The sequence below is a fragment of the Equus przewalskii genome, chromosome 25, assembly GCF_037783145.1.
Source record: "Equus przewalskii isolate Varuska chromosome 25, EquPr2, whole genome shotgun sequence".
Lineage (NCBI taxonomy): Eukaryota > Metazoa > Chordata > Mammalia > Perissodactyla > Equidae > Equus > Equus przewalskii.
The window spans coordinates 4,131,547-4,143,931 of NC_091855.1; the positions used below are offsets into that span (position 1 = coordinate 4,131,547).

The following is a 12,385-nucleotide window of genomic DNA, read 5'->3' on the forward strand; positions in this document are numbered from 1 at the left end:
CACTGCACAATCAGTACCCGTCTTAGGAATCTTATCTGGGGCTCATGGATTGTGTGGGCCAAAAAGAGAGCAGTTAAGGTTTAAACACAGAATTCTGAGCCTCGCATTTGTTAGGATACTCTTAATGGCATCACATATCCCTTACCCTAGTGGAGAATGGCTGTCATTCGCATTATCTGGGTGAGATTTTAGACATTTGACCACCCTTCTCATACTATCTATCACACTCTTGATGTATCTTTCCTCATTGCCTAACTTCTGTGTTCTCTTGGAATGTGAACTACGTGATTTTAGTGTGAACCCAAATAAAAAGCAATTCGGAAGATTTATTTACTGCAATGTAAAATATAAAATATATTTATTTATATAAAATAAAACATACTTCAATGACTTTTAGATTATTTAGTATTTTGGATCATCGGTATCATTGTTAGTGTGAAACCTTGAAAATTGAGCATACCTCTCTAGGAGTGTAAAATCTTGATTTTGATTGTTAGGATTGACATGTGACTCTCTCTTACAATATGGTGGTTATATTATTAAAATTATCATGGTAATTGTGTTTGAAGTGTGTGATCTTTGTATAGCCTCATAAGACGTTATCTTTCTGTAGTCAGGTTAGATTCTAAAAATACATATTTCATTTGAAGAGCTGTCTCCTTTGACCTCCTTCTTTGAGGCTCTATGAGAATTAGATTGCAAATGGAAAACATTTTTTTCTCATATTATATCTAACTCATCATAAATGTTCTTAAGTTAAAGTGGAAAATAGTTTAGACTATTTTGCAATTTTATTAAAGAGTTCTGGTGAAAAGAGTTCTCATTTTGTTCACATCCTCTTTGAATTTCTCTTGTTTTTCTCCAGTTTATTAGTTTTGTTGAAGTAATAAACTGAAGAAAAACAATTTTTATCAATTTCAATGGAAGAATGTATGTCTTTTAATTTTAATGAGCTAATTTTAAGATGCCACTTTAGTACATTAAGTGTAAATAAATAAATTTATTAATTCCTTAGTAGCTTTTTAAAAAAAATAATAATTTCTTGGGGCTGGCCCCGTGGCCGAGTGGTTAAGTTTGCCTGCTCCTCTTTGGCAGCCCAGGGTTTTGCCGGTTGGGATCCTAGGCACGGACCTAGTACCGCTCATGAAGCCATGCTGAAGTGGTGTCCTACACAGCACAACCAGAAGGACCTACAACTAGAATAGACAACTATGTACTGCGGGGCTTTGGGGAGAAGAAGAAGAAGAGAAAAAAAGGTGGGCAAGAGATGTTAGCTCAGGTGCCAATCTTTAAAAAAAGTAAATAATTTCTTAAGTATATTTATTTAAAAAAAAAAAACGGAAATTGAAAGTAGGACTCCTGGATTGCCAAGAAAAAATGCAATGGTGCTTTTGATTATGTCATTTTTGTTTGAAAAAAAAATCAGACTTAGTCTACAGGTACCTGACACTTGTTCTGTCTTATTTGGGAGGTACTTATATTTATAGTCCATCTGTACATTAGACTTTATGGATGATACCAAACAGCTCATTTTGTGGGCTCAAAGCAACAATTTCATTTAAAACTCATGTTTAAATAATAATGTCAGATTGAATATTCCTTCTATATATTTTTACAAGAAAGATTACTTACCAGAAATTTGGGCTATCAATCATTTAATAGTATTTAGGTAGTCAGATTTATGAATAATGTTTCACTCTACCTATATAATCTAATTCTGCCAAGAAAACTTAAAAAATATGTTGTAGCCTTTTCAGGAAAAAAAAATTGTAGAGTGTGTATTCTGGTTAGAATTATTCCCTGAAAGAGTTAGATTACAACTGATTTGTCTGATCACTTACTCTGGGGCACCTTCATTGAGAGGTATCGTCACGGGCCAAATTCAAGACAGTGGATTAATTGGAGGCTCTAGGAATTCTGTAGATTCATTGGACTCATAGCTTCTTAAAAAAACTGATAAATAACCAGATAATAAGTGCTTGCTCAGTCACCTCATTTGCTTAATGCAGTTAAGACTAGATTCACCTTCAGACACACGCATCAACGTCTTTGCAGCATCACCTATGTAAGTTGTCTTTTTCTATCTCAGATTTGCAGTGCCTTGTTCATATGGAAGGTTCATTGATATTTAGCTCAGTAAGACTTAAGGTGGAAACCTTGAGGTATTTTGTTTGAAATTTCACAAAAATTTGAGAAAATGTAAGAGATATTCTTTACACATCAGTATGTGAAAGGCAATATGAGTAACTATGAACCTTCTATATTTTTTTATTCCCTTTGAAATATTTATGTTATAGATAAGGAATAAATCAAGTAATATGAAAAAAAATGCTTAAGTAAATTTTTGTTTCTGTATTCTTGCCAAAATAATATTTAAATACTTAAAGTACAGAATGATGAAATGACTATTCCTTAGTTTCTGTAAGCTATATCCATATGGACATGACTTTATTTTTAAAAAATCAATGTAACAAAATCAAATGAATCCTTTAATTTTTTCCTTAATTTCATTTGTTACTAAGATACCGCTTTTATAACAGTAAAGGGCAGCAACGATAAAGGACATAGTTCTTAAAAGAAGCAAAATTTACTCCAATACCAAGACATCTTTTCTTTCCATTTTCAAAAAAAGATTAGTTTCTAAATAATAGCTTAAGTCATTTTATAAAGCATTATTTGGAAATGGTTGGATTTAAGTTGAGGTAACTAGAAACCATTGTATTTGGAGAGCATTAAAAACTAAAGATGAAGTATGTCTGAAATAAAATAGGTAGGAAAACATTTAGTTTTAAAAAATCAGATAGCTTTTCTAGGGACACCCACATACACACATAAGTATGTATATGTAAACTGAGCTGTCCTTTTAGTTTTAAAAAGGCGCTAATATGCTGGCATGGCTATCCAGTGGTATCAATAGTTCAAAAATAATTCTATTGGTTTTGTAATACATTATTTAGAGAATTTTAAGTTCCTCAAATCTGGTTTCCTTATTGTGTTTTGATTAGGTTACAGTTAAAAATTTCTATTCTTCAGGATCATGTTTTTTTAGAAATATAGAAAAAACTGTCTATTCAGTACCCATTCAATACCTTTGATTTAATGAATGTCTGAAGGAGTGGCAACTACGCTAGTCTTAGCGAAAGTACTTCTGGGAATCTTCCTGGAAAGGAGATGCCTATGCTGAGTTGTAGGCAATAAGTGGGAGCTGGCCAAGTGAAGGCAAAACAGTGCTCCGGACATAGGGACGCTCATGTGCACAGAAACCCAGAGGTGGAGGAGAAACAGCTTGTTAGTACAGGAACTTGCAAGTCATTTAGTGTTGCTGGAACACCATGTTATGATAGGTGTGTCAAAAGAGATAGGTTATGTCAAAAAATGAAGCTACGAGTGGGCTGAGACCAGATCATAAAAGGACTTGTCTATTGTGATGAGGAGCTTGTAATATGATTCATGATCAAAGGAGTCCTTAAGGGGTTGAAGGCAGAAAAGTGCAAGGTGAGATGTTTTAGATGCCTTACCCTGGTGGCAGCGGTGGGCCTCGGACTGGAGTCAGAGAGCACACAAAGCTGTGTGATGAGAACAGCTGAGACAAGGCAGTGGTGGAATGGGTGCAGAGAAGAGAATGAGTTTTTAAAATGTTTATGAAGTAAAATTGGCAAGATGTGGTATGTTCACCATGGGAAGGAGCTTTGATGATGACTCCTAGGTGTCTTAACTCAAACTAGGTAGATAATGAAAGTCAGTAAGAGAGAACCCAGGAGCAGGAAGCATTTTAGGGAAGAGGATGAGAAATTTTGACATTGAGGTTCTGTGGGACATCCAGAGGTGGGGTGGCTTTGTGGTGAGGAGTACAACTGTCAGGTGGAGACATGTAAGTCTGAAACAAGCGAGAGGCAGTGCTGGGGACAGATTTGGTTTTTCAGTTTGTGGTTGACATCAAGGTGGTGGATAAAAGCCACCCAGGCAGAGTAGGTGGAGTGAGAACAACAATTGCCTGAGAATGAAATCCTGGGAAACACTGGCTTTAAAGAAGTTAACGGAAGAGGAGGAGCTATTTGGAGAGAACACAGGAGGGAGATCCAGGGCCACAGTAGGAAAGCCGGAGGGATGTGGGGGTCCCTGATGTCAACTCAGCAGAGTGATCAACGCAGCAGAGAGGTCTGGAAGCCTGTTGTGTTTGGCAGGTCGCTGGTCACTGGGTGCTAATTTGGCAGAGTGCTAGGCAGAGAACAGAGGGTGGAGGCTGCAGATGTGGACAGCGTGAGGCTAACACTGAGCCTGGCCGTGACGCTGCAGCTTGCCTTCATGAAATCATCCATGGTGTCAGCTTGCTTTTGTCGTTTATCTCTGCCTCAGTAAGATGAAAGGAAGCATGCTCAGATGATGTAATATGCCTTGAACAGTGTGATGAGGCTGCTTACCTATAGAGTCAGCGAATGAGTTGAAGACCTCCGAAGTCTTCAGAAAGTCCTCACCCTTACCATTGTGACATCATCCTTTGACTCGTCAACAGGTCGGAGACTCAGCCTGCGGTGTAGTGATGGGGGGCATCACGTCTCCCTGTTAGCCTGCATGTGATGTGGCACAGGGCCACACACCTGTCTTCCTACGTTGCACTCACGCTGCACTTATTAACGTGTGATGTACTGCTTGTCTTTCAGGACAGATACTTAATTTTAATGAAAATCTTGTGATTTGGAGAAGAGCTTTATTAAACTCTTTTCTATCAGGGGCTCGTTCAACAGTAGAGTCCACTCTTGCTTAATGGGTCTATTCCACCCTTTAACAATTTGATGTCCCTTTCTCCAACCCACTTTCCACTCCCTGGCATGACTTTAGCCTTCAGTTCACTCATTTCCTTGATGCCTGTACACTTGTCTTCATTTAAATGAGACCTGGAACCCTTTGCTCATCCTTTTTATCTCCTCCATCAGCCCCCTGCTGGCTTTACTTCCTTCCCTATGCGATGTAGGCCCTGTGGCTCCTTACTTGAACTCCCTTTCCCTCTTCTCCTTCTGTCCTACTCACCTAGTAAGGCCCCTAACCCTGGGTCAGTCCAACCTCTCCAAGCTTGGCTCAGGCTGCTGCAGACGTTTCCACAGGTGTGCAGACTGATGCTGCTGCTGCATATCCACCGTCTCTGCGGTCTCCAGCCTCAGCTGAGCATCTCTTGCTTCCTACAAATCCTTGTTATGTATCCCTCCTCAGTTTGTGGAGTTTCCACGACAGATGGTTTAGATTATCTCTACTTTTCTTGATTCACTAGTGTATATGTTACATAGTTGGTGAATGTTGATTAATTCTGAATCTTAGCATAAAGCAAACTTTTAAAGGCAGTGTGTTAAAATATGTGCATTTTAAGGGACATTCACAGTTTGATTTATAAAAGGCTGTTGAAATCAAAGAAAACTCATACAGACTTAGCCTATATACCTTATTTTATGGAGAAGATAAATAGCAAAACAATGAGGCCTTCAAAATGTTTCATATTCTACATACTCTCTATATAGATGCACACTGACTTTCTGCTCTTGGGCATACTGCCCTCTCTTCTATTTTGCACAAAGCTCTGACAACTTTAGCATTTGTTTTCAGAATTTCCTCACATGGTTTCCCTTGAAAACTTAATAGAAATAATAAAGAGGGAAATCCAGTTGTTTCGGTCAGGATTCTTGGTTGCAAGCAATTGATTCCAGCAGTTCAGCAGAGAAGAAATGTATTAAAAGGAAGCTGGGAAGAATCCTACAACTCAATGATAAAAAGCCAACCCAATTTAAAAAATGAGCAAAGGATCTGAATTTCTCCAAGGAAGATATACTAATAGCCAATAAGCACTTGAAAAGATGCTCGACATCATTAACCACTAGGGAAATGCAAATCAAAACCTCAGTGAGAAACCACTTCATACCATTAGGATGGCTAGACTCAAAAAGTCGGATAACAGGTGTTCGCTAGGTTGTGGAGAAATCAGCACCCTCATCCACTGCTGGTGGGAGTGTATAATTGTGCAGCCATGTTGGAAAACAGTCTATCAGCTCCTCAAACAATTAAACAGAGTTGCCATATGACCTGGCAGTTCCACTCCTAGCTAGATACCCACAGAAATGAAAACATGTGTCCTCACAAAAACTTGTTCGTGGATGTTTATAGCAGCATTATTTGTAATAGCCAAAAGGTGGAAACAACCCAAATATCCATCAGTGGAAGAATGGATGAGCAAAATGTGGTAAATCTATATAGTGGAATATTAATTCAGCTATAAAAAGGAATGAAATACTTATACGTGCTACAAGTTGGATGAACCTAGAAAACACTGTGCTAAGTAAAAGAAGTCAGTCACAAAAGTCCACATGTTATATGATTACATTCATGTGAAAGTCCAGAAGAAGGAAATCTATAGAGACAGAAAGTAGACTAGTGGTTGTTTAAACCTGGGGTGGGGTTAGGGATGGGAGTAGGGAGGTGACAGCTAAACAGGATGGGGTTTGTTTTTGAGGTGATGAAAATATTATAAAATTGACTGGTGAGCCAGCCCTGATGGCCTAGCAGTTAAGGTTTGGTGCATTCCGCTTTGGCGGCCTGGGTTCAGTTCCAGGATGTGGAACCACACCACTCGTCTGTCAGTAGCCATGCTGTGGTGGCCGCTCACATAGAGGAGCTAGAAGAATTTACAACTATACACAACCATGTACTGAGGCTTGGTGGGGGGGATGGAAGAAAAAGGAGGAAGATTGGTAACAGATACTGGCTTAGAATGAATCTTCCCCTGCAAAAAAAAAAAAAAAATTGTGGTGATGGTTGCATATCTGTAAATACACCAAAAATCTTTAATTGTACATTTTAAATGGGTGAATTTTATGATATGTGAATTATATATCAGTAAAACTGTCTTTTTTACAAAAGGAAACTTTCAATTCTAGAATTGTAAAAAGAAAGAGGAAAAGAAGGAAGTTGGAGAGCTTGCAGAATTTCTAGGAGGGCTGGCTTACCAGGCTCTGAGCCTGAAACATCTGGAGTTCTAGGCAGGTATGTTCTAGTGAAACCACCACCGCTGCCATCTCTGGACACTGGACACCCCAGCTTCCACCTCCAGCACTGACCTGGATTCTGAATATTGCCCCTGAAAGTCTGCCATCATCGTCTATGGAAATGACACATTAATGCCACCAGCCATGTCTCAGTAGGTTCTGCCCCATCCCTGCTTCTTTGCCTCAGGAGTTTCCAATTCAAAGAATGGAGCAGGTGCTTCTGGTAGGCAGAGCCCAGGACCTACACTCATGCTCTACCTGCAAGGAAGACCGGAAAGTATCTTGTGTTTTCAGTGGTGTAATAGGAGGGGGCTGTGCCTCATAAACTGGGCATCCCTCAAGCGTAGAAAGGGACTTTACATGGTGAGTAGCAAAGCAAAAACCGAAAGATCCACTACTCTTTTTGTCTTCAATTTATATTAGGATTGCAACCCAAATTCCTATAGACTTAGTCTGATTTCTAAGCAAGCTCATTTGAGATGCTAAAAAGATCAAGATTATAGGTTTGATTTCTGTTACTGGTTTTATAATCAGTTGGTTGCCTTCTCTTTTATAACCTTACCCAGCAGTCTTAGAAATTATTTCCTGATATCAAGGAGAATCAGATGAAAGAGTATATGGATTATTCATTGCAAAACCATTCTGACTTGGGTGGGGGTGGGGGTGGGGGTGGAGAAAATTCAGATTGTACTCCTTGCTGATGTGGGATCAGTCTTCAATAAAATGCTAATGCATGTAACTATGTGTAATAGGCTCAGGTGACTGGATAGATTTTATCACTGAAGTTGATAATTTTACCTTTCTCTCTTCAATTTTTAAAGCCTTATGAAATATTTGGAAAGGCAGTTAATATAGTTCATAATTTCAATAATTAGTGTCAATAATTCAAACACTTTGGGATGTCTTCTGAAGCATAATAACTTGTTAAAAATCATTGTAGGTTAGTGAGTTTTCTTCCTGAGGATTCTACATATCAGGACTTTCTTCTCAATTCTCCTTAATTAACTGTCTCATGGTTTTAAACTTTGACCTATTTCCCTTTCAAAAAAAAGGTTAAAATCAGTCTTGAGAGATGTTAAATATAATTCAAGCTGGTAGTGTGTTGTTTTGATAAAGTAAAAATAAATACAATTCTAATAATCTATAAAACTTCTATTCTTCACTCCAGGATGTACATATTTAACCAAGTAAAAATACAGTATATCATTAATCTAGAATAAATTATTTGACATTAAGATTAAATAACCATCATTTACCCCATGCTGTAATGGGACTAAATGGCTAGACTAACGATTTGAATCCTGGTTCTGCCACTTAAATGCCATAGGACCTTGGAAAAATTACTTGACCTCTGTGGGCCTCAGTTTCTTCATTTGAAAAAAGAAGATAAATGGCATCCACTCATAGGGTTATTGTAAAAATTAAATGAATTACTATAAGGAAAGCACTTAGAAGAATATCTGACGCATGGCAGGCAAAACTCAATAAATGTTAGCAAATTATTATCTCAGGAATATGTTGATTTATTTTGTTAACTTTTTTTTTTCCTTTTTCTCCACAAAGCCCCCCCAGTACATAGTTGTATATTCTTCTTTGTGGGTCCTTCTAGTTGTGGCATGTGGGACACTGCCTCAGCGTGGTTTGATGAGCAGTGCCATGTCCGCGCCCAGGATTCGAACCAACGAAACACTGGGCCGCCTGCAGCGGAGCGCGCAAACTTAACCACTCGGCCGTGGGGCCAGCCCCTATTTTGTTAACTTTTTATTTTGACTTAACTTCAGATTTATAGCAAAGTAGCTAGAATAGCCCACTCTGTATACCCTTCACGCAGGTTCCTCACAAGTTAATATTTCACCACATTTGCTTATTCTTGACCCTGTGCATATGTGTGTTGTTTTGTTTTGTTTTTAACCATTTAACAGTAAGCTGCAGTCATGGTCCCCTTTTACCTTTAAGTGCTTCCGAGTATGTTTCTTTAAAACAAGGACATTTTCCTACATATCCACAGTGCAGGTCTCAGGAAATCATCATTGATACAACATTGTTATCTGATCTTCAGACCTGCTTCAGTTTTGCCACTTGTCCCAATAATGCACTTTATAGCAGAAGGAAATCCCAAATCACGCCTTTAATTCTCTTGTCATATCCCTTTTGTCTTCTTAATCTGGAGCAGTTCTTCATGATTTTTTTTTTGGTCTTTCTAGACCTTGACATTTTTTGATATATCCAGGCCAGTTATTTGGCAGAATGTCCTTCAATTTGAGTTTGTTGTTTCTTCATGCTTAGATTCAGGTAATGCATTTTTGGCAGGAATGCCATAGAAATGATGCTGTGTTCTTTTCATTGGAATAGGTCAGGAAGCATATGATGTTTATCCTATTGCTGGGCTGTTAACTTTGATCATGTGGTTGAGATTGCGTCTGCCACCTTTGCCACTGTAAGGCTAACATTTTTCCGTTTTAATTAATCTGTTTATAAAGAGATACCTTTAGACTATGTACGTATTTCTGTTACTGCAAAACTTTAGCCCACTAGTTTGGTATCCATCGATGATTATCATGATGGTTGTCAAATGGTGATTTCTGATGCCATCCCTTCTTCTACAGTTGTTAGTTACTAGTTAACTTTCTATGGACGTTCCCGTCTCCTCCGTGTATGTGCATCAGTATAGCTTCATGGGTTTTTGTTTATTCATTGGGTTACACTCTATTACTATAATTATTTTGGTGGTCAAGTTATCCCCAGTTTGGCCTGTGAGAGCCCCTTTCAGCTACCTCCTGGGTCCTGTTGTCATATCCCTGTTTGAGCACTTCCTTACTTTCTGGCACAAGATGTTTTGGATTCATTTTTTACTTGAGCTCCCTCAGCCCTGGAATCAGTCCTTTCTCCAAGAATGCTAATTTATGTTTTAAGTAGAGGGGGGAATCTTGTATCTTATGCTGACTTCCCAAAGTAATATTCACAGATGAACTTAGAAGTTCTGTTAAAAATGTTACTAATGCTTTAAGATTAATTCATTCTCTCATTCACTGTTTCCTTTCTGTGCTTGGGGCTAGATGCTTCCAATATAAGTGAAGTTTAACTCCAGTTCACATTTCAAAAACAGCGTCAAAATAATTGTTAAGACAATTAAATGCTGTAGATGTTCAGAGATGGGCTAGAAACCTGGGAATTGAAGAGCAGTTTGAGAAAAGAGTAGAATTTGACTATATGGAAAGGAGCAAAGGGGGCATTCATTTCAGGGGTACAGCATAAGCAAAGGTGTGGTGCTAGGAATAGGCATGTCTTATTAGGGAGTTTTGAGTAGCCTGACTAGTAGATGGAGATAATGTTGGTAATTAGTGACTATGTGGGGTCCAGTTTATTGGGAACCTACATTCCAGGCTGACTCATTTAGAATTTATCCCATAGGCAATGAAGAGTTCTTAAGTTTGGGGCTAGGTAGTCATAAAGAGTATGTTTTAGGAAGTTTAATCTGATGCTATATTGCAGAATAGAGTGGAAAACAGAAGACAAGTTAGGAAACTATTAAAATAATTGAATCTAAGGCAGTAGGAATACAAATTGAAATAAATTTGGAAAGTACTTTGGAAGGAAGAAATGATTTTAGTGTGTTGAATCAGGATGACTGGGAGAATGAGGGCCTCTGAAATAAGTAGGAAACTGATGATTTTTATAAGGGAAAGAAAACAGGAACAATTGCAAAGAGAAACTCAAAAGAAAACATGTTTGATGATACTCAAATTTTTATTTTAACTTTTCTATAGCAGTTGGTTAAAAGCCATAGAATTACTCCGTAACTTTTTATACAAAACAATGTAGTTAAAAAGTAATGACATGGGGCCATATAATACCCTAATTATTAGACACAGTAATGCTTTCTGAATTTCATAACACTTGTTAGAAATAGATATTCAGTAATAGCTTTAATTTTCTTGTTTTTAGATTTATAGTGAAATATAAAGTTGTTTTGGTTTGATATGCTCTGGTATATTCAGCCACATTACCAGTCTCAAATCATATCTCTGAACCAAGATCCAGATTCCTGATTGATTTGAAATATATGGCTCTTGTTGGCATTTTGGGGTGAGAAATTTGTTTCCAAGTATAGCATTTGATTCTTTTTGTGTTATTAAAACTCACATTCTCATCTGTCTCTTTAAAAAATATATCATTTTTAACTTCAACTTTGTGTGAAGAAGAAATCATCAGAAACTAAGAGCTTAAAAAATCTTAACATCACCACATATTGTAACCTTTGCCATGTGCTGGGAGGTAATTGTAGAAAGTACCTAGATCCAAACTTCCACAAGAAGTGAGAATGAATGTTCTTGAATAGGTATCTTGCCATTTCATTAATTTCTACAACTAAACGTATTTCAGCATTCACCAGACCATCATTATTCTTCATAGATGCAGCAAGAAAAATGACATAGGTTTGTTATCTCTCTGGCTGCTATCTCTTCAGGCTTTCTGAATTGGCTTGAATCCTAGAGGTTAGATCTGATAACTAAACCTCCTTCAGTCCACAGGATTCCAGCAGGGTTGTTTGTTTGTTTGTTAATAGGTTAATATATGAACTTCCTAATTAAAATCTTTTGAAAGAAATTTTACGTGAAGTAATGTATTAACCATATAATATGTTGGGATAGTGCTGGGTGACATAATTTCTGCTGCTACAGTTTATAAAAAGGAAAATAAAGTCAGTTCTTTTTGTTGGGAAAGAAGATTTCATGTTATCTGTCTTTGCAGGCTTTCTGGCTCATATGCTGGAGGAATCCTTGCTGCGGGGGTGTTTTCATTTTCTCGTCTAACATGGCAGTGGTCCATTGCAGCAGAGGTTTTTAGCTTAAACAATCTGTTTGTGGGGCTGCTTATGGCTCTTACTGTACATTTTGAGGAGGCAGCAACTGCAGAAGAAAGATCAAAGGTAACCTATTTTGATCAAAGTGAAGTCACTTTTTGTTTTAATTTTTAGACAGATGCTGTATTTCTTTTTAAGTTCGGTTTAGATACTGTTTATCTATTCTGATTACTGTCAAGGTAAACTAGGCATGTTAAGAGAGAAGATATTCTCAGTTCTTTTACTGTGAACCATGAGAGCCTTTATAAAACATGGGACTTTTTTTTTCTCTTAGAGTTCAAAAGTTTTTTGGAGAATGAGAGGATTCTGAAATCCCTTTTGAGTCCTATGGGAAAGACAGGCTGGTTAGATAGTTCCTTCATTGTTTGTGTGTGTGTATGTGTGTGATCTTAAGATGCGAAGCTCTGGATTGACCCTCTCAAATTATATATCATTATGGTACATTGACTTGCTCCTTAATTGCAAAAAGATCAAATTTGTCCTTTTTCTAACT

At 37.6% G+C, this 12,385-nt stretch overlaps 1 protein-coding gene across 1 annotated transcript in view; it reads left to right on the forward strand.

Annotated features, from left to right (window-relative positions):
• The window catches only part of TMEM260 (transmembrane protein 260), a 67,965-nt gene that overhangs the window by 13,371 nt on the left and 42,209 nt on the right, over positions 1-12,385 (forward strand). Inside the window, exon 4 of the mRNA XM_070594248.1 lies at positions 11,781-11,958. Coding sequence (XP_070450349.1) covers positions 11,781-11,958 — 178 coding nt within the window. The remainder of the gene's footprint in view (positions 1-11,780; positions 11,959-12,385) is intronic.